The sequence below is a fragment of the Pan paniscus genome, chromosome 12 (assembly GCF_029289425.2).
Source record: "Pan paniscus chromosome 12, NHGRI_mPanPan1-v2.0_pri, whole genome shotgun sequence".
Classification (NCBI taxonomy): Eukaryota; Metazoa; Chordata; class Mammalia; order Primates; family Hominidae; genus Pan; species Pan paniscus.
Genome location: NC_073261.2, coordinates 80996255 through 81020140, shown reverse-complemented (window position 1 = coordinate 81020140; position 23886 = coordinate 80996255). Strand labels below are relative to the sequence as shown.

Sequence of the window (23886 nt, the reverse complement as noted above, 5' to 3'; positions counted from 1 at the left end):
AGCTGAATTCCAAAATTCTCATGATATTGAACTTAAAACACCCCTTACTGTAGCTTAAATTCCAACTCCTTCAGGCTGAAAACATCCTCACAAGATGTGCTCTTTTTTATCCCTAGAACCTGGCACAGGGTCTCACGGGTATTCAGGAAATGTCTTCTGAATGAAACTCTTAGGTCTATAGGTCTGTGTTTCCCCTATCTTTCCTCACATTCCACAACTGTGGCTACTCAATCACTTCTCAAAGCCCTTCTAGTTTGCTCGTAATTAAAAACAATTTATGTATAATCCATCGGGAATGTATTTTTGTTTGTAGTGTGGCAATATAATTTTGCCCCAATCTGAAGTGCCATTTCTTTACATTATATTCCCATTGATTCTGAATTTTTTTTTCCCCTCACTTCGATAAGCTGGTCTATGAATTGTTTTATTCCACTCTTCTTTTCCTGTGTTAGTAACACACTATTTAAATGATGGCAGCTTTAGAGTATACTTTAATAGCAGGGCAAAGTCTCCCAAACCATACATACAACTCAATTATTCTTTTTTTTTTAATAGAGACAGGGTCTTGCTGTTGCCCAGGCTGGTCTCGAACTCCTGAGCTCAAGCAATCTGCCTGTCTCTCAGCCTCCCAAAATGCTGGAATTACAGGTATCAGCCACCACACCTGACCTGAATTATTCTTTTGAAGTATTGACTTGATTTTTCTCACATACTTTTCCAAATAAGTTTTATTTTTAAGTTTAAATAAACATTGGCAAAGCCTATTGGAATGATGATTAAAATTGTGGCAAAAAAGATATATATCATTTTTGGAGGACTGGTTTTTCTAGAATACTAATTATAGCCTTACAATTTAGGAAAATGGTATACCTTAATATTTTCTGCTTTTTAAATATTCATTAGTAATGCTTTATAATTTTTCTTCATATTCATCTTTTATATTGCTTGTTAGAGTCTAAATTTTTTTTTTTTTTTTTTGAGAAGAAGTCTCGCTCTGTCGCCAGACTGGAGTGCAGTGGCACGATCTCGGCTCACTGCAACCTCTGCCTCCTGGGTTCAAGCGATTCTCCTGCCTAGCCTCCCAAGTAGCTGGGGCTACAGGTATACACCACCACACCCAGCTAATTTTTGTATTTTTAGTAAAGAAGGGGTTTCACCATGTTGGCCAGGATGGTCTTGAGCTCTTGACCTCGTGATCTACCTGCCTTGGCCTCCCAAAGTGCTGAGATTTCAGGTGTAAGCCACCGTGCCCAACCAAGTCTAAATATTTTATAGTGTGTTGTAATGAATAGGGATCTTTACTCCATCATATTGTTTTAACATGATTTTTTAGATGTTTATTTTACATTGAACCATTTTATGGAATTCTTAGATATTCATTTATTCACCCAATCAATATTTATTGAGTAATTGTCACATGCTGGGCATTTTTCTAGATATAGGGGATAAAGTAGGGAACAACATAAATGTATATTAAGGAATACACTTTGCTGTAAGCCCCCACCCCGCTCCCCTCAGCTTAAATGAATGACGAGTTTTGTTTTTTTCTAACAAAATATGAAGTCCAGTGCAGGCAGTTTGGGGCTATTTTGGTTACTCCATAATGTCAAGATAAATTTGGAAATTTTCAGTCTTTCTGATGTAATCTCCAGCACCTTCAGCATTCTATCTGCATTCCAAGCAGGAAGGAGGGCAAGGACAAAGGTTAAGAAAAGCATGATAGCTGAGCTGCCTGTGCTCCCCACACTTTCTAACTTTCCTAGAATTCCATCCTATGACTTTTGCCTACACGTAATTGGTCATGTTCACATCCATTAGCCACGTCATTGCTCCTCTCCAGGCAGGATCTTCTTAGAAAGAAGGGGAGAAATCTGAACAAGCATCTAGCAGGCTGTGCCATGAGAAAAAATTCTTGCTCTTATGAAGTTCAAAAATTTTATAGCTGAGGGTCTTGGATTTCAACAACTCAGCCCTTGGACCCCTTCTCTGCTTTATCTCCACTTATCCCATTGGTGGTCTCATTCAGTCTTACGGTTCTAAGCAGTTATGCTAGTAACTATCAAATTCACATTTCCAGTCCAGCCCACTCCCCTGAACTTCAAACTCACACAGCCAACTGCCTAACTTGACATCAGCACTTGGATGTCTAATGAGTATCTGAAATTTAACCTGTCTAAAATGAATTCCTTTACCAAAACTGTTCCCCCACTAGTCTTCTCATTTCAGTAGATAATTCTATACTCCTGATTGCTTAGGCCAAAAACCTTGGAGCCATCCTAGACTGTCTGTCTCACATCTTATGCCAGGAAATCCTGTTTGGCTCTACCTCCACCTAACTACATCCAGAATCCCACCACTTCTCATCATTTTTACCACTAACGCTCTGATCCAAGCCACCGTTATTTTAGCCTGCATTACTGAGACAGCCTCCTAAAATCATTCTTCACATAGATAATCCTTCCTGAGTTCTCAGCTCTTTTCTTTGAGAGAGGGTCTCGCCCTGTCACCCAGGCTGGAGTGCAGTGGCACAATCACAGCTCACTGCAGCCTCAACCTCCTGCAGAGCTGGGACACAGGTGTGTGGCACCATGCCTGGATAATCTAATTTTTATAGAGATGGGGTCTCCCTATATTGCCTAGGCTGGTCGTGAACCCCTGGGCTCAAGAGATCCTCCTACCTTGGCCTCCCAAAGTCCTGGGATTATAGGCATGAGCCAGCACACCTGCTCAAATTCTGTTCCTGACAGACCAGAATTTCTTTTCTTTAATTGATCTTACCTTATCCTTTACTTCTGCTACTTATCCCACTATCATTCCCTATGCTGTCTGTACCAAAAACTGCAACTCCTCTGTAATCTCAAGGTTATGCACTCCACTTTTGACAAGTATTCTTACCTAAACCCATTATTTCCTTTATTATTCCCACTCCAACATCCCTCCAACTTCATCAGGGTCTACAATCCTTTAATCCCATACTTTCCCGCTGCTCCTCACTGTCCCCTTATACTCTCATTTTTCTTCTTAAGCTTAAATTCCATGGTCAATAGTTTCTTTGTCCACGTGCCCTCAAATTCTTTGTCCTCTTTATCATATTTGTTTGGCAAACCCCCAAACCTGATTAAATCACCTCTCCACCTAATCTGGGCCTGCATCCACACAGCTGATGGGCTGGAGAAAAAAATAAGTTGACTGATCCTAGATTCAATTAATGATCAATAACCTCAAGTGAAACATTTAACACTGCCTAGAAGTCACGCTGTTTCCCTAGGCTTTTCACTCTCATTCTCATCCGTTCCTCACACTTTCTCTTCAAACCTCCAATTCCCTTTCTCTTCAATGTTCAGTCTCATACGATGGTATTCCTTCATAATTCAATGAGAAAACTAGAAGAAATTCAGAGACTTTCCATGAGCTCCTACATTTGCCTACCTACATCTGTGCTCATATACTTAGTCCTTTCTCCCACTAATATGAATATACTCTTTGTATTCCTATCTTAGACCAACCCCTTGTGCACTAGATTCCATCTGATCTCATTTAGTCAAGGATATCTTTCCAGTAATTCTCCCCTCTGTTTCCTGTATCATATTTTCCTATTTTACTGGATCATTTCCATTTGTATACATTTCTTTTGTCTTAAATTTTGACTCCATTTCCCCCTTCCAACCACTATGCTATTTCTCTTCTTCCTTTACAGCTAAACTCCCTAAAAGAACTGTCTAAATTCACTGTCTGCAATCTAACTCCTCCTACTCTCTTAAGCCCACTCCAATACAGCTCATTCAATTTACTGGGAAGAGTTATTATTAAAGGTCAGTAAAATTTGTCCTAGTTTTGGTCATCTTTCACATCTCAAATCCCACTGAATTACTTTGACTTTTCTAAGTCAACCCATTAATTAGACGCTGTCTCCATTATATCACTTATCTGATTGTAATTTTACATTTTTATATGATTATTTAATTATACTTTCTTTCTCAATAGACTCTAAGCTCCATAAGGACAAGGATAATGACTATTTTTTTCTTTTTCTCTTCTTTTCATGCTCCCTACCCCTACCTATTTTTCCTATCATAATTTCTGGTCAGTGACTAGCACAATGCCTGGCACACAAGGAGGCCACCAGTAAATGTATATGGGAATAAATGCTTTCTCATATGCCATTTTAAGTTTGGGAAAAGGAGGTCTGCAGAAGTAAAGACACCAGGCTCAAAGGCACACTGTGGATTACTAGTAGAATAGGGACTAGGAATAGAATATAATGCATCACCATGCACACTTTGCAGTTATAAATGAGATGTGGCCCCTCATTTTATAGCTTAGGCCTTATACCAGCCTCCACCATGTTTGGGCTGGATGGGACAAACTACGCAATCTAGTGCAATGTCAAGTCCTTATTGAGTCCATGAAAGCTTAGCTGCCAGGTCAACAGAGCAGCTTTACACTGTCAACTTTTCTTGTTCCTATATCCGAAGTGACCAGGGAGAAGGCCTCTTCCCCCACAGAATTCGTGTGAACTTATATCTCGGGCTTCAGAGTAAGAGTCTTCAGGTACACATCATTCATTACTGATCTATAGATTATGAACCTGGAAGAATATTGGGAGGAGTGAGTAGGAAGATCAACTTAAAGTTATAACATTAAGATAGATCCACTATCAGTTAAAGACCACTAAGAAACAGAGGAAAAGCATTTCAGAAATGAAATTGCTAGGCAAATAGTTGTATATATCAAAAAAGTTGATATATGCAACTTTTAAGGAACCTACTGCATTAAAAAGATCTACATACACCAGTTGGATATGTATTTTGAATACAGCAAACCACCAGGTAGAACTATCACGAAACATAGTCACAGTCACTACTTAGTGACTACTACTAGTTGACCATATGATTTATCATCCAAAATGGGGCACCCTGAGAATAAAGAGAGGCAATATTAAAAATTATGCCAGGACAATGGGTGTTTCCTAGGCAAATGAACAAGACTGGTCGTCTTTAGTAACTATCCCCTACTTATCACGCATGGAGAAAACCAGACACTCATTCAGTCATACAAATATCTTCATCAGGCAAATCAACAGCAGCAGCAGTAGTCAGAATGAACAGGATACCAGTCCACTGTGGGCTTTATTTTGATCCTGAATGGTCATGCTAATCCTTACCATCTCCACTAAATAAAAACGGAATAAGAGTCACTTCCTTTATATACTTGTTTTTCTTGTCCCTTCACACCTGATCTATATTTGATCTTTAAAACGGCCATTTCTATCCCCATTTGAAGTTTAATTCTGATTTAAGAAAGGACACACTCTTCTATGCTAAATCAAACAAAACCATTCTTCAAATTTTCAAAGGCTTCCCTCTTCTCCAAAGGTTGCATAAACCATATCTTTTTTCATCAAGACTGACTTCTAGGTCATTCACTGAATCAACATAGCAAAAAACAAGTCACTAGCCACAAACATTTATTGTTGGGGTCAATACGTATATCCTTTTGAGAAATGTTTCGAGCCATTCATTTGATAACTACAAACACGTCAGAATCTGTTTTACTGGTATATTTTTGGCTTGCATGACAAGGGAAAAGAGATTATTGCAAAATTATGAATGAAGTCCAAAAGGCCTGATTAAAAAAAAATCTATAAAATGGAAGGATTAAACACTGCCCAGCCCTACTGTGTCAACAAAGACTGTACAATTCAAACCAAGAAGACAATCCCATACAAGTCCAGCAAGGCAGATGTTGGCAAGTAGAAGTTAAGCAATCTGTTATACAAAATGCAAAAGGAGTTAAAGATAAATTACAAAAAATAAAAAACAAAATTTTAGTCAGAAAACTATTACTACATAAAGCCATATAAGAATGTGTATTAGTTGTTTCCTTTAAGGGAAAAGGAAATCAAACTGTTGGTTTTCTATTTATTCAGAAGAAAAAATAAAGGAAAGTGTTTGGAAAATATTTCTGATATTAAGTGAATTATTTCTCATCTGCTACCTAGAGTTTACAAACAACTGACTTATCCTTGTCGATCTGTGGAAATGAGAAAATAAAATCAGTGTCTGGCCTTCGTGGGATACTCATAACACCCGAATGAGGTCCAGAGTAATCCTAGATCGGGGGATGTCAATGTTGAGTACTTGGACTTCCACTCTTTCTCCGGGGCCCAGTCCAAGGCTCCTTCTCTTCTTTGTTTTTGAAAGTTTTGCTTCTGTTACATTTCGTATGGGAATAAGCCCAGATTTCCCCACTCCTATATCCACAAAAATTCCAAAGAGAGTGGCATTCTCAACTTTGCCTGTAAGAATTGTCCCAATCTGCAGATCTTCCAAGCATACTATGCTTCTCTTGAAATCAGGTTTATCAAAATCTGTAAGAGAAAAAAAGTAAGTGTAAATAAGGCATTGTACTTCCTAGATACAACATAACTTTGTGAATAAGTACTTACTACATACTGACTATGTGCCCAGACCAATATTAAAGATTAAGGGGGGATTATAAAAGGAGCTGAAGACCAACGCTTGCCTTCAGAGAACATGCATATCAGTTGGAGACAGCATTCATGCAGTAGAAACAATTCAAGAAAATTTACTTCCTTCTACAATGCTACACACTAGCATTATACATAAGGATTGAGAAGACAGTCTTATTTTCCTCTTTGTGAAGAGGTGATGAGAATATATATTTGCTTAACAAATATACAAAGCTAAGCCACAAACACTGAGAAAGTAAGACCTTTGGAAACAAGAGACTGGAAGCTTTTTTTTTTTTGGTTTTTCCCCCAGTGCCTGGATTATTAAATTGTTTAAAGATGGTAGAAAGTACATCAACTTTTGGCCAAATGTGGATGAAATTCAAATGTTCTTTCTTCCTCACTTCTTCCCACAAATTTGGAACTCAGAAAATCAATTCCCACCTATTTCATATATATTTATCCAATCAACATTTATGGATTCTTGATTATCTATGGCTCAGAATCCCAGACCAGGTAGTACCTAATATTCTTTCTCTTCTTTCAATTAAATTCATCAAACATTTGTTAACTCTATTATCTCCTGGCCAGGCACTCTGCTGGGTGCTAGGGAAACAATGATGAAGATACAGATTTCTGTTTCCAAGTTCTTTATAGCCCTTTTTTCTTGCTCACCCCAGCATACATTTCTTTGTTCATTACTGTCCAAAAGGTAGGCATAAAGCATGCCAACGAATCATTATGGCTCTAGTTAAAAACAAAGGTTTTTATGAGGGAGACAGTTAGAACTAACAGCTTAAACGGGGCTGTGGATTATCTGTGGACTCCATTTATCCATGGTCCTCCTGAAGGCCCCCTTTCCTAGGATTACTGAGTGTTGACTCTAATAACAAAGAACACATTCTATGCTTGGATCTCCTTTTACTAAGGCCTCATTTTCCCCTCCACCCATTCCATTTCCTTTTCCTCCACAGCTGTTGGCTTTATCCTGATGACTTGTTAAAGCTATCCTTTACATTTGTATTAACAACTGGTCACCCCTTTCTTCCCTTCCCCCAGTCCAACCATACTGATACCAAGATGTTTTAAAAATTAAGCTTTTCCTTATAAAACAAAATAAAAACCTTCTTTAAACTCCAAATCTCACTGTACCCATAAAAATGAGTACGCTAAAATTGGAATTGATTCTGTGGAATTTTACCTGATGCTAAAGCAGTGAATTCCAAAAGCAAGAAACCTACTGTAATGTAATATTACACCAGGCTAAGGCTGTGTCAAAGCAAAGTGGAACTAAGTCACTGATCAGGGGCAGAGGTAGGACGGTCTCCGAGACCCCATAGGCATTGTTTTTATGCTTGGAAATTCTTTCTCTCTCTCTCTTTTCTTGGGGAGGTCCAGCTGCTGCAGATTCCCTAAGGGTTCCTGATCAGCTGTTTAGTTTAATCTTGCAAGGAAAATCAGAGTCAGGAACTACTTAACATATTCCTGAAGACAGTTGGGAACACTGAGAAATCAGAAAATCCTCTGTGTACCATGCAAACTTTAACACTTTCATAGCCAAGCATTTTCAGCCCCTGTGTCTGGACTGCTTCTAATGAACCCAGTTAGGGAAATTAACTAGTCACCATAGTGTTAATACACATGAAATTAATTACACCATTGACAAAACAAAAGACAGAATTATTATGAGTAAGAATGAGGCATTAAGAAAGGAAATACTTTTGAGAAAATGGAGAAAAGAGATGTAACATAAAATATCATCACGTGGAAATGCCCAAAATACTATCTGCACCCCCAAAAGTATAGTTTGTAAGCCTTCCTCACCTTGGGTATGTGTTTAGTAGTAAGATGAAAGTTCTCAGACATTTTGAAAATTGTGACTTACATTAGAGCAAAGGTCAGTTCCAAAGTTTGTTTAAAGAGACCTATTTAAAACTTCACTTGCCACACTGATAGAACACTGCAGTAAGTGGAAAGCTCAGTCCAGAGCCCAGATGCATCTGTCTTTTTGCTCAACAACTTGGTAGTTTAATTGGACCATATAATTTGAGTGTTGATCTTTGCTCTGAGTCTACAATGCAACTGGGATAATGGAACAATCGACACTATGACAGAAAAATGAAGATGGATGTGAAAAATCCAGTACAGGATACCTGCAGTTACAGCATTTTTTGCCAACCCTCTAATGCAAAGGATGTAGCCATACCACCTCCAAATCCAGTATTTTTGAGAACCATTGCTCCACCTAGTACTCCTGCTAAAAACCAGCCAAGAAATTCCCATAAAAGGATACCGGGCCTCCAAATGGAGATGGATTTGTCTGCTGAAACATCCACATTGTGTGGAGGACTACTAGGAGGCTTCTACTCCCACATTTTTGGCATAGTTCTTACTGGGTGTCATTTTATTTTTCTTTAACTTAAAAAAAAACAAAACAACCCTACAGAAGAAGGAATAGTACAATGAACTTGCTGGATGTATTTCAAAATTCCTTTAAACCTTTTCAAAGAAGTATGTCTAACCATCTCAATGCAGCCTAAACCAGAATAAAAAGAGCCAAGCCCTAAACACGGTATCATCAAAACTGGTTATAAGACCAGTGAGCGGATTCATTTAAATCTCAGGGGTTCCTATTCAAACTTCCTTGGGAAGTAGGTCATTTGATACTGTAATTCTTTTTCACTGGGTCACTGCTCTCAACAACTATGGTTGTTACATGGAAGTATAATTCCCTCACCATCTACCTGTGCTGAAAGCTGAGAGCACTTTTAATTAGAAGGAAAATCAACAGAGATATTATCTTATTTGTTCAATGGGTTCATTGACACAGAATCAAAGAACTCGGAAAGCTATAATTTAGGAAGAAGATTCACCTTTTAGCTTGTGAAGGGACTGCTTTACCTTGCACTTCTGGCTCCCAAGAGATAAAGACAACTTACAAAAGGACCGTAAAAAAATGTGTGTCTCCATGCATACAGCGGTACACGCATGATGCATTTCGTTTAGTAAATGGGAAATACACAGTGAACAAGGGGTCCAGGGAGACCACCTGGCTTCTAGCTTTGGCTCTGGATATTAATTATAATGACTTTGAAGGAAGATCACCATGCTTTATTTTTCTCATGTATAAAATGGGAGAATAATATCCATTCTGCTTATGGCATAGGATTGCTGTGAGGATCAAAGGAGATAATGGGAGCTATGCAAATGCAAGGTGCTATAATTCAAGTTCAACTCTTTACCTGTTCGAAAGTCAAAGCTTTCAGGCTGGCTGAGACCATCTATGATGACCTGTAAGGTGTGTACTGTTGTTTGCAATCTTTCTGCAATTTTCTCCATTCCTTCCTTTTCAAGGAATGAATTTATTTTTTGTTGCATTTCAGGCTTTCCAATCTCATACAGTGTCCCTCCAATGGATGACAAAAACCTGCAGTGGAAAAAATAAAAAGCCCAACACTTAACAATATTACTTCTTTTGCAATCTCCTTGTACAGATCACCCTAAAATTCATTCATCTTAGACCCATAGGTCAATCAATCAGTCTTTATTGAGAATCTATTATGTGTCCTGTGCTGTAAACTGTCTTGAAAAAGAAAAGGCCGAGGGAGAGGGAGAAAGTGGATTAAAGATTTTTGTGCTATTTATCAAATGAAGCACCTGCTCAGAGTCAGCACCAAAAACATTTTTTTGTTGTTGTTGAGACAGTCTTGCACTGTCACCTAGGCTGGAGTGCAGTGACAAGATCTCAGCTCACCACAAGCTCCGCCTCCTGGGTTCACGCCATTCTCCTGCCTCAGCCTCCCGAGTAGCTGGGACTACAGGCACCCGCCACCACGCCCAGCTAATTTTTGTATTTTTAGTAGAGACGGGGTTTCACTGTGTTAGCCAGGATGGTCTCGATCTCCTGACCTCGTGATCTGCCTGCCTTGGCCTCCCAAAGTGCTGGGATTACAGGCGTAAGCCACCGCGTCCAGCCAAAAATATTTTACACTATAATGTTCATTATAAGTTTAGTGTCACATATATTTTAAAAATGAGGCTATCTGTTCCCTACAATTTCAATTAGGAAAACATTTTATTTAAATTAGCTAATAGGCAAACGATGAAATGATACCAAACTCTAACAAAATGGCATTACATATTGCCAGCTTTTGAAAAATGAATTACTCTATTCATGTGTCCTATCACTACTTTTTACTTCTGTATACCCTTGATGGCAGTATTACCTGTGCAGCATACCATCAGCTTAATAACTCTCAAATTCCGTAACAGTTGAGCCTCATATAAACTAAATTATATCAAGTCTATTCAGTATTCAGAGTCAACAGAAAAAATATAGGAGGGGATATCAAAAAGAAAAAGTAACTTTCTTCCAAAATGGAAGCAGGTAAAACTTCCATTATACTATCTAAAGATGAATATTATCTTTATATTCTTTATACATTATGTAACTGTAATATTTGTAAAATAAAAACATCTGCCTTTTATAATTTTCTTTTACTATGTTTACCATTACCTTTGATTGCAAAGCTACCTCTCAATTGCTTTCCTTTATAATTCAGTAAGAAGAAAAAAAGAATTAAAGGGTTAAGATGCATTTCCCTTTAATTTCATGTGAATACTGGGCTATAGCTTACTTTCTTGACATTCCTTGGCTGGGTATTTTTCTACACCATTAAGTTCCATTTCCTATGATTAATGGCACTTTAAAAATGTCAACACAGTAATCAGGCAGATAGTGATACTAATGCCCTCAAATCCTTTCCTCTAGGGATACCTCTGGAATACAAAAAGAGAAAAAGGGAATTGTTGGAGGTTTGTCTATAATCAGAATGGGGATATATCCTATTTGGCAGGTTGCTGCACTATCAAAAAAAGAATGCTTGTGATTTTAAGTCTTTTTTGCATTGTTGTGTTCAACCAGAAAGGTCTCTTCACAGTGATACTCTGATAATAATAATCTGGCATCTAGTGGAGAAAGTTCTCCCATCTCTCACTTAAGTAGGGCATCTCTTTGAATTCAAATGTGCAACACTCCTACATTATTACAGCCATATATATGGCCAAAAATAGACACACTTTATGGCATCCGACTAATTCTCTTGAGAATGTATTTTGGTTAATGGTCTAATAAAATACCAAAACGTTGGTGTTTGGTCTCCCTCTTTGAAAATGAGCTTTCATCCAAACTGGTGGCCAGTGAGATAACACTGTAAGTCTGTGTGTCTGTGGCTTCCACAGCATGGTGGAAAGGCAGCCGGTATCTCTTAGTGCTGATGGACGAACAGTAGCATACAAGGGTCCCGGTGACAAGGAACAGCTGCTGGAGCTCTGACTGATGGGGCAGATGACACATGACAACCTCTGCCGAAATCCAACTTCCTTATACAACTTTCCAAATAATGCGTGCCCTGCTGAGCAGGCTTCCCTGGTATTCACCTTCTTGGTTTTATTGGTCTGCAACTGGCTACTTATAGGAGTATCTTTCAAATCCTCAAGATTCTGGCTTCTAACCATCTGTTAAAAATGACAGAATGTATACTAATGCGCTGTAAGTCTAGAATCTTGAATAGCATTTTATAATTAATAAAAGTAACTAAATGGCAGAAACTTCCCAAAGCACTGTATGAGTCTATCTTAAGGTTGCTTGCACATGTGTATGTGTGTGTGTGAGACAGAGAGAGAGGGAGAGAGTAACTAACTACTACCAAAGTCACTTCCAAATAAAGAATTCTGCCTATAGTGGTTGCAGATGTAACAAGAACATTTGTCTGTTTAACCTGGGTGCATATTTCGTATATCATTTTCATTCTCACACATATAAGCCTGAGGGCATTAGTAACTGAAATCAATAAAAAAGCACCAACTTGTGCTCCTAGCTAATGCTTCATATTGATCAACCTATTTTTAAATTACAAAAAGTCAAGTGCTTTTTTATTTTGAAAACTTTCTTAAAGTTAACAAGGTCACGCACACACACACAAAGAGCCAACAACAGAGTGAGGAACTGTAAAACGAACTGGGAATAGCATTTAGACTGACCTCTACCTTAATGAATTTTAAATATAGTCAACTGTACATGATAGGAAACAATGTTTTATGCTTAGTAGCCATTCAATAAACATATGTTCCTTAAATATCCTAAGAAAAATTTATTCTACATATTCTAAATTTCACTTCAGAATTGTGATAAGTAATATCCAATACAAAGTTTCACTTTAGAATTGAGTGTGGTAAGTAATACTCAATACAAAGTACTTTCTGGCTCAAAAGTACCAAATAAAAACACACTGCTTTATGAAGCTTGGCATACAGAAGTGAACAGGTAGTGATAAATATCTGTCAGACATTGTTCTAAATAGATTTTTCTCGTTTAATCATGACAATGATCCTAAAAGGTAGGTATCATATCATACAGAAAAAAAAAATGAGGTTCAGGGAGTTTAAATAACTTGTTCAAGGCCATGATGCTATTCTAACTGGAGTTTTATGCCACACACAATATATATGTCTGTGTATAACAAGATATGTAAAATTTGAAGTGCTATATTTGGTTAGGAAAGAAAATAATACTTTTAGTAATATTTTACAAATAATTTACTGGCAGATTACTTTTAACATTAAAAACACTGAGGAAACCTGCAAAGAAATTATATACATGCTTTTAAATAGACAATTCTTTCAAAAGTCAATGAATTATTAAAGTCATATTCTCATTTTCTCCACTGATTTGGAAGGCTTTTTCAGGTTGGTAAGGACTGCTGTTTTTATTTAATGTGTAATTTCATCCATCTTACTTAAAGTAAGAAAGTACCACAAATGCAACAAATAAGCACATCACGTTCTTTAAGCACACATCTGCACAAAGTTAAAATACAGACCTTGCAGCAGAGTTAATGCTTATTTTTCAAACAGAATGCTATATAACCTAAAATGGCTAATATTTTCAACAGAAACTTGTTATAAGTGCAGGGCTTTTCCCTTCAAAGAATAAGAAAAGTCTTGTAAGGCTTTTCCCAAAGAATAAGAAATTCTCAAGATTCATGACTTCAGACATGGCCATTCAGTTTTATGTCATCATTTCCAGCATGGAGATTTAGGAGCTGAGGACTTGGTTCATTACATTAAAGCAACATGATACCCCACAGAGCATAGAAGAACCATGGTGATGCAACACAATCACTTTAAAAACAACTTAATATTAGTACGTGCTTTGTGAGCAAAACATATATGATTTACAACTCCACCAAGAACCATGCTATAAGGGCAAAGTACATCTAATAGTCTACCCACTCTCAACACTTTCAAGAGACTTTCCTACTTGTCTATTTTTACCCATTAGCTTTACTCAGTTTTAATGGAGTAACGCAACAAGCACAAAATTAAATGCAAGAACACATCATTTTAGAAATGAATAGGTACAGGTAGACAGAGCAGGTCTTAATTTGTAATACAGGTTAAATATTCAATAATTTAAAAAGAAAGCTTATACTCTAAGAAAATCTGGCCTTCTAAAAAACTATGTAAACTGTGGGACATAAATGCAAGTTCAGTAGTAATTTGTTACTCTAAAAATCTGTTACTGTTTCTATATTTTCTCTCTATATAACATATATATGTTACTCTATGTATACATTTCTTTAAAATTTATTACTATTTTCAAATTTACTGCTCTTAATATTAAAAATTGAATATAAATTCAAGTGTGGCAAACGAGGAAAACCTGCTGCTCCTTTATGCTATCTACAGAGGAGCTGAATTTACACAGCTGAGAATATCACAGTACCTATTTAGCTTAGCTTACAGAAGGAGTGCTGGCTTCACCATAGGGGCTGTTCTAGCAGTCAAATCAAAGGGACAGCAATGTGAACTGCATTTTAATCATCACTGAGGAATCTTTTCAAACTTTTTTTAAGACAGGGTCTTTCTGTTTCACCCAGGGGCTGTAGCAGTGGTGCAATCACAGCTCACTGTAGCCTTGGACTTCCTCCCTTGGCCTCCCAAGTAGCTGGAACCACAAGCCCAGCTAATTTTTATTTTTTAAAAATGTTTTGTAGAGGTGAGGTCTCAATATGTTGCCCAGGCTGGTTTCAAACTTCTGGGCTCAAGAGATCCACCCACCTTGGCCTCCCAAAGTGCTGGGATAACAGGTGTGAGCCACTGCACCTGGCATTTTCAAATGTCTTACCTCCTTGTTAAACCAAGATACTGAAATAGGCCAGAATCCTTAACAATCTATGCTGGTGCAAAATATACAAGAAATTATAAATTCAAGTATCATTCATTTATAGAGAGGCCCACAGAACTACCTGTTGTACTACAGAAGCTAACAGATATCTAGTGAAAATAATATTTAAATGGCATTTCTTAGCATAATAATCAACCACAGAAAGGGCAAAGAATTATCCAGTAGAACTTACAGCTGAGACCGTTTTTTACAGTAAATTAACATACTAAGATAAACATTTAAAAAATGTAACCCCTTCAGAAAGTCATGAAGTTGTTCTGAAAGCTCTTCCAGACTCTGATGAGAGAATATAGTTTTAAAATGCATGCAGCTATCTGGGCATGGGTGGGGGCATTTTAAATGTTATTTCTTGGTACCATTTGGAGCACCTCCTGCATATATGAGTAGAAGAAAAAAAAAAAGAAATGAAAAGAGAAAGATTTCCTGTCATAGATGAAGGAATGCAGTTTGTCTTCCAAAGGACTCGGTATTATAAGCATCAGACTGTTATCTGCTTCTCACTTCTGAAGAACTTACTAAATGTTTCCTGCTTTTTCAAAGATCTGTTATACATGTACAGAAACTAGATACTCATTGCATGTTGCATTCATTGTATGTAGGAGAATATATCCTTACAAAGCTGTTTTATTTTAAAATTTCTATTACTTAGCAATTTAGCATTACTGAATAAGAGTAAAAATTTTTTAAAGTGCCATTTAAAAAGTCCCGAGATAGAAATCTTCTAAAAGATTTAGGATGATCATCTTTTCAGAAATAGTTGAACAGTGCTCATATAGTTACCTCAAAGTATCTAAGATCAGTGAAATAATAACCAATGCCATACACAACCACAGTGATTATGCAGCTTTCCCTATTTCAGAACCACTCGCTTTATACTGTGTAATTATCATATAATTTAAACAACTGTACGTATACCTCTAAATGAGTATGAGTATATAAAAATAGGAAAGGTGTTGTGTACTGAAATGTTGCTATTATTGCTCCAAAGACATCTAAACTGTTGTAGGAACTGTCTTAGAAATAAATTTACAAGTGACATTAAAATATCAGTCTTCTCACATTTTGAAAAATAACAAACCATTACCCTCCCAAAAGAGAACCAGAAAAAAAAAAATCAACAACCCAGTATTATGCAGCCTGATCACCCTTTTCCTGTGAGTATGGTTGTTTCACACACCCTGCCATTCTCCTGCCCAAATGATAAAGATTTGCTAAAATCAAGGCTCTTCAAAGGAATGTGACAAAATGCTGAAACCAACAAAAAATAATTTAGAAAACCATACTCAGCTTTATTCAATAAACATTTATTTACTGTGGAGGAAGGCTCTATGAAAGATAATAGAGCCTTTGCCTTGAATGAGCTTACAATCTAATTTTAAGTAATGACAGTATAAAATAGTCTTCCGCTTGTATCTGCTCTTTTAGAGGCAGGACTTTATGTGCAGATAAGCAGATACTTTTGAAAGTGCGCAGTACAGATTATTTCATTTAATTATCTCAAATATTTATTGTGAATGTAGATTTGCTGATAAGAAAACAAAATCTCAGAGAGATTAAGAGACTTGCCCACACCTGACAACATAAGGTAGTAGTAGTGAAGGTAAAAGTTATAACAGATTACATCTTCATTAGCAGGCCTACCCTTTTACTTTGGGAGATTTTCATGCAGACAGATTTAGATCTCTGATAAACCTTGGCACCCAGGACCACTGCCTGGGAGCAATTTCTTACTATTTTTTAAACCAAATTCAAAAGGAAAAAGCTTTGACTCTTTTTGAATTTCTGAATAAGAGTTGGTCAAAATTAAGTTAGTGGTTTCAAAGGCTACAGACTCTCTACAGCTCAAAAACACTGTGTTTAGAATTAATATAATTTAATTTACTGCCTGTAAAGCCATAATGTGGATTAGTGCCTGTGAATGTTTGAAAGAAGAGGGCAAATTTAAAAAGTAGTATTTAAAAACATACAGGCTCATGGTGGAAAAGCTGAAATTAAACAGACCTTGTACCACTAGGGAATAAAACCTATGTATCAGAGGTAGAGGACTCTTCCTTGGGAAACAGCCTTTTTACTATAAATGCCATCCTGTCAAGGAATCCTCCTATCAAAAAATTTGAAAATGCTTAACATCTGCCATTTCAATAAATCGCTAGTTGTCCTCTGAATGGGCAAAAACGTTATTCCATTTAAAGAGTATGCAACTGAGGTCAAAGTAACTCGCTTATGGTGACACTGAGAATCAGAAGACAAGCTAAGATTAAAATCCATAGCTAGGCTGGGGGCAGGAAGGGCAGGAGGGAGATAATGGGAAACTAAATCAATAACCTACTGAGTTTCAGGCTCCAGACTGAGTGGTCTAAACTTGATGAAAAGAAAAAAAGGAGAAGGACAGGCAAATATTTTGAAGATGGAAGAGGCTGAAGCAAGCACAACTTTATGATTGGCCAGCAACTCCCTCACACTCCTCCTTCATTGGGTACCTATTAAGGTTGCTCCAGAAACACAGGAGAGAAACCAGCATTTTCTCCAGTCTCAAAACCCAATATTAATATTCATTAACAATGTTAAATGTCTCAAATTACATCCAGATCACATGAAAAAACAACTTTTTTTCTTGGGGACCAACCATTGTAACTCTCCCCCACTCCCTCCAACTACCCCCATTTATTTTATGGCTTAGCTTAGCCCCTCCTCAATCACAACAAAAATAACAGCAATAATAATCATATTAACACTAGCTTACTCTGTCCAGGTGCTAAGTATTCTACATATATTAATTAATATAACCCCATGAGATATGGTACTATTATTACGCACATTTAACAGACAAGAAAACTGAGGTATAGAGAGGTTAAATAACATTCCCAGTTCAAACAGCCATGATTTGAATCCAGGCAGTCTGACATTTCACTGCCTCCAGACTGAGTTAGGGGAAAGTTATGTCAAGTCTCAGGTTCTTGATCTTCCTAGTTTCCTCTACCAGCTTTGCCAGAAACGTCATGTGGGCTGTGTTTTGGAACAGTGTGTAAGACATTGGATATGACAATCAATCCATAGCCTGATCATCTAATTCTCAAGTGGGTGAATTTTTTTCATTTTTCTCATTTGTAAGGGCACTTTTGAAAATATGAATGTTACTTCTTGGGAACTAGAGTAAGATGCTTAGGTTTTAACTACTAACAACAACAACAACAACACACAAAACTGGGCCCAGTGGCACACACATGTAGTCCCAGCCACTAGGGAGGGTGAGGAGTAGGGTCATTAAGCCCAGGAGTTTGAGTACAGCCTGGGCAACATAGAGAGACTGCTGTATCTTTAAAAACAAAATTCACTTTTAGCAATCTGTCCACTTAACATTTTTATATTTTAGGTTTGGCCTCTCTTTTATGATGCTATGTCTTTTTATAAGGCAATCTAATATTGTCTAGCCATAGCTCTATTAGAAATTAATGTAGGATAACTAATTGATACACATCTTACATTATCATTTATCAAAAGCCAGGAACGAGTCTTTCTGCCCTGCTGCCAATTCTTATAAGGCAAGTCCAAGTTCAGAAAACTTTGGGCTTTTTCAAATTTGCAAATAATCTCTTAGGTCTGTTTACCTAATCATCATTTATTGTACAGCATTTGCAGTTGGATTTCTTTTCAGGCAAGTTTCCCACAAAGGAACGTGTTTTTATCATTGAAGGAGTTAGCTGGCATGCCAATGCAGAACGAAGCTGTGGTGAATTTTAGATGTAGGGAGGTGTGTTAGACATATTCAGTAGGCTGACTCACCTGTCAGAAAAATTGCAAATTACAACTCATGGGCCTTCTGGTTGCTCATAGTGAAAACTCTAAATATCAAATCTGTGAAGAGTCAACGGTTGCTGTTTGTTTTTTAAATAAAACCAATGTAAACTCTTTGCATTACAGTCACTTATTAGTTAGAAGACTTCTTTGCTCGGCAGTAAGCTCCGGTTGGAGGGAAGGCAATGAAGACTCTGAAGGCAATTCTCAAGGAGCAGTTCAGAGATGCTAAATCCTTGAACAGGAATGGGAAAGAGACAGAGACTGAGATATGCCCACTCATTAAGGGTCTTCAGTAGAGGCCATTCTTCACTATCTGGCTTGACTTATTTTAGCTCCACGGCAGGGAGCTAGGCAGAACCTTTTAAGGCCCTCCCCCAATCTCAACTACTTTTTAGCTCAGGGCACCAGTTAGGAACCTTTATATTCATTTATCTCATGACGGAATCCTTGTGTATCTGTTGGGTTAATCTACTTTTGGTTCTAAAAACCTGACACAAGTTTTTAGTAAATTAAAGAAAAACACTGTTTGGCTTTTGTACAGAAGTTTCTTCCCTCCCCAAATAAATATTTTGCTATGTGATTATTCCTGTCCCAGACCTGAATTTTACATTCACGGCTGTCTACTCTCTGATACTTTTCAACATTGATTGTAAGGGTCACAAATAAGCACATCAGCAGAAACAAAGGAAATCCTATAGTACAAATATCACAAACAGGTATTGATACAAATCATTCCTTGACATACATTTACCTGGTCCATTCCAATGCTACTGCATGTGATTTTCCTGCTACACAGGCTGTTAACCACTTATAGAAACTAGTATTAGAATTCCTCCCTAATGGGAAAAATTGAAATAACAAATACTAGCCAATGCTTTATCAAAATGAGTGCCAAGTGACAGTCTTGACATTAAATTTCCTGATATTTTTCAAGTTAAATCAAGAGCACAACCACTTTCAAGCTTAACTATCTGGAGTGAATCAAATTCTTAATACAGCAGATTCTCTGGGAGAGTGCCAGGTCTCACTGTGGCACATACAAATCAGCATCATCTGCAGCACCAAGCACTACTCCTGGCACCTTATTCAAGAAAAAGAGGAAATCGGATACCTGCCTTAGCTCTCTGGATCTACCCAAATGGTAGGACAAAAACAGAGGGGGTAGTAGTGGGGAGAATAACCCCTAAATAGGCTGTTTCTGGGTCTCATTCTACTAATATAGCAGCAATTTTACTTATGGTTTATGGTACACAACACAACGAACTCACTCACACACACAGACATGACAGTTTCTGGATGACGACAGAAAACGGTAAGAAATCCTCTTTCATGGTCTCTAGACTTTTAGTCTGCAAAATCTAGGAGGGCCTTGGCCCTGGATACAATGCTCTGTGAAGGCAAATGGGATTCAGTTTGGGGAGGTCTTGAAATTTTTTCAATCCACAAGAGATTCTGGAAGAAGTACTTACACAATATTTAGGAAAGGCAACATTAGGAAAGGATGATCTATGTGTTCTACCAACAATTTTGTTTATACAACTGCATTGACCACAGCCAGTTTAGATTATACAAAAAAAAAATATATGAATTAAAGTAAAGCTAAACATTTCATTTTGTTCTACTGAAGTTATCAGTTCCTGAGTAGTTCCCTTCCTCAGTGTTCTTTTATGTAGTCATCTTTCATTATTAATTTCTATCATTTATTTTTTCATCAAACATTGCCATATCAGTATTTGTCAGGTGCAAGGGATAGAGAGGTAAAACAGGCTCTTATGATCCATGTCCTATTGGAGCTTACAGCCAATAATTATAAACTAACCTGAAATTTAATTGTCACTAGCTTAGTAAATCTGGTGCCAAATTTTCAGATGCATTATTTATTTTGCAGAGACAAGGACAATTGAAGGAGCTCATGGCTTTACTATGATATTCTACTATGTTATACTCCTTTTTGACCATCTGAGCCTATTATGAGTAAGTGGGGTATGGTGGAGTAACCAAGGGGTACATCAAAAGCAGCTTTTTAATGAAAAAAATTAACATTATTTTTCTTGCTTTTATGCCAGATGTGTCTTAAGATTCCTGATCTCTAAGATCAGTTCAGTGTTCCCCATATTCTTTGTATTCTTATTTTAATATTTACTCTGAATTTTGTTGATGATTTTATGCATCATTTAGAACGTGCAGAGCACTGTGGCAGGGGCTGAAGAATATAAAAATGAATAGAGGTGATTTATGCCCTCCAGGAGCCTCCCAAAGTAGGAAGGATATAACTTATACTCACAGATACCATAACAGAGGTAAGAAATTAGTAAATGCCCTTAGTGAAGCATAAAGGTTGTTCAAGGAGAAAGATCTCATTTCCAGCTAAGGATATCTCGTCAGATCAAAGATGATTTCAAGGCTCTGAACTGAGAAGCTGAAAGGATGAACTGAAATAATCTGAGATGAAAAAGATTATAGTTGAAGATTTTGGGGAGAGATGGGTTCAGATTTAGGCATATTAGGTTTGAGATCTTAAGTAGGCAGATACAGTTTGGAAGAGTGTTTTGGGCTAAGAATATAAATTTGGGAGTAATGTGCTTATGACAGTCCTTAGAGCCATGGGACCAGATGAGATCACTATGGGAGTAATCACTGTTTAGTTCTTTAACTTTTCCCTTTTCCACTCCCCTCCAATACAGTGAGTTTCCACTTCATCCTCCACAGTGTCTCTAGTATTCATATTATTTTTGTCATTTGTAACCAGTTACTAATTTTCATATCCTTCATCCAATCTTTCAGTAAATCCTATTGACTCTACTTTTAAAGTATATCCAGAATCTGAACACTTCTCACCATGTCTTCTGCTGTATCATCTGGATCTCAGTCATCATCTTTCTCTTGGATTACAGCAATTAGTTTAACTGGTCTCCCTGCTTCTACCACTGCCCCTTACAGTGGACTTAAAACAGCAGACAAGGGGATCCTTTTAACATGTAAATCAGATCATATCACTCTTTCAGAACTACAGTCAAACCCCTATAGTAGCCTCCCAATGCCCTTTTGACTCAATCTCCTATTTTTCTCTCCCTTGCTCACTCTGCTCTGGCCACACTGGCTGCCTTGTTATTCCTTGAACATGTCATGCCTGCTCCCACATTCGAACCTTCACACTGTCTGGCTCCTCTTCCTGGAACTCTTTCTCTAGATATCTGCACAGCTAACTCTTTCCTCCGTCAAGACTTTTCTTAAATGTCACCAAGTCAATGAGGCCTGCGATGACTACCCTACTTAAATTTTCAAACCCTTACCCACAATCCTGGCAATCCCTATTCCATTACTCTGCTCTTTCCCTGTTTCCCACAACATTTTATCACACTGTATAATTTATTTATTATGCTGGTTGTATACTGTGTCTCTTTGAGAGCAGGGATCTTTGAATGTATTCCAAGATTGCATAACAGTACTTGGAATATGGCAATCACTCAAAAGACTTTTTTAAATGAAAGATTCTGTCAGTTCTAGCCTAAGTTAATGGAAAGAGATTCATGCCACTAACTATTCATTACTGAGCCTTTTTTGTTTGTCTTGTTTTTGTGTGGGGCTAGTGAGGACTGATGATAAAAGAAGATGGAGTTGTAAAAGGAGGGACAAAGGGGGGTGGTACAAGTTTCAATTTTAGAAACATAGAGTTTCCATTGCTAAGATATTCATGAGAAAATCTCTCACAGACAAATAGAAAGGTTGGGCTAGAGCTTAGAAAGGCCTGAACTAGGGATGTTAAGACATAGGATTTGAATTATATAGTCAGGTAAGAGACACAGATGGTCATGTGTATGGGTAGAATCATCCAAGGAAGCAAGTAGAACAAGTAGAAAAAATGATGAAGGTCAAAAGCTTGAAGAATATATACATCTACAGGGCCAGAGGAGAAAGAGAAACCAGAGACAACATAAAAGTCATGGTAGAAGGTCGGTAAGTTGAGAGTGTCAAATGTGGCAGAATGGGTAAAAGAGTTAAGAATGGAAAGAGACGACTGGTCATTAGTTGAGAGAATAATTTCAGAAGAGGGGTAAGGATAGAAGCCAATTGTAAAGGACTGGGAGAAAGCAGGAAGAAAGAATTAGAGGCAGATAGTTCTGAGAGGGTCAGCAATGAAAAGAAGGAGTGATGGGTTAGAAGGTCTAAGGGAAAGTAAGATAAAAGGTGGCCACAGCTTCTAGCTTTTCGGAAGTGAGGAATAGGGAGACCCCAGCAATAATACATCTTTGGCCAAAAATGATGAGAAGAAGTGAAGACATTAAAGATACAAGAGACAGTTAGTTATAAAGCTTTATAAAGCTATTATAAAAAACCTTATTCATTTGGCTGCCACTCCCCCACCCCTCACATTTAGAGGTGAGGCAATTAAGACACAGAGATCAATACAATGGGCAAGGTCAGGAGTCCTCAGCAGCAACCTGGCAGAAGTCAGGGTGGGGAAGGAAAGAGAATCAAGACATGGAGGAGCAGTGTAGGGAAGGATGGGGCAGAAGGAGTAAAAATACAGAGACAATCTGAAGACAGGATTGCAAGGTAGTTTTGAGTTTTTTCAGTGAGGTAAGAAGTGTCACCAGGTGAATGTCAGAAGACAGTGAAACAAGTAAAAGGAATTTAGAATAGAATGGCTTCAAAGAACTATTGAGGGAAAATCTATTTGTGGCAACAGTGTAGAGCAATACTCTAAATCCCATGTTCCCCTTATATATTCTATAACATGGGTTCTCTTGCCATATTTAATTGACATTCTACCTCCATCCTCTTGCTGAAAACCCTGCTCTGGCTCTAGGATGAACACGCTACTCCTGCTCTGTACCATACTCCTCTCCTAAAATAAGACAGCAAACACATGCTTCATATAAAAAACATGATGGAAGGGAATTATTTTTAGTGGAATATTCTTCAGGAAACAGCATATCTGCAGCAGAACAGCATAAAATTCTACATACTCTAGAGAAGAATCCATTTCCTACATACCCCTTAATAAAATAAATCGGCACAGTTTCATTTATTGGACAGGGTAATGTTTCCTTGAAAGAAAAGGCAGTGTCAAATTTCAGCCACGTGATGATAGAGTAACACTCAAAGACAGCATATTCCAGATATTTTTTTTTTTCTTCTTAAGAAGCACATGTAACACAAGCCCTGTTACTTTTCTGTGCAGAATAATACATAGAGTCTTTAGGGTACAATACCTTTAATTGGAAAGACCATTATGATTTCATTAAAATCTGGCTGCAAGCTAGCTTTTTCATTGTAGCCTAGTTAAAAGCTCAAGCTTTAAAGTGACATAGATCTAGTTCAAATCTTGGTTCTACTAGCTAAGTCAGCTTAGGCAATTTACTTA

General features: G+C 37.4%; 1 protein-coding gene across 1 annotated transcript in view; it reads right to left on the bottom strand.

Moving 5' to 3' along the window:
• Positions 1–5450: 5450 nt before the first annotated feature.
• The window catches only part of SRBD1 (S1 RNA binding domain 1), a 230130-nt gene continuing 211694 nt past the window's right edge, over positions 5451–23886 (bottom strand). The window contains exons 20-21 of the mRNA XM_008976238.5: positions 9715–9899; positions 5451–6370 (exon numbers count right to left, since the gene is read on the bottom strand). Of these exons, the coding sequence (XP_008974486.1) occupies positions 6081–6370; positions 9715–9899 (475 nt within the window). The 3' untranslated portion in view covers positions 5451–6080. The remainder of the gene's footprint in view (positions 6371–9714; positions 9900–23886) is intronic.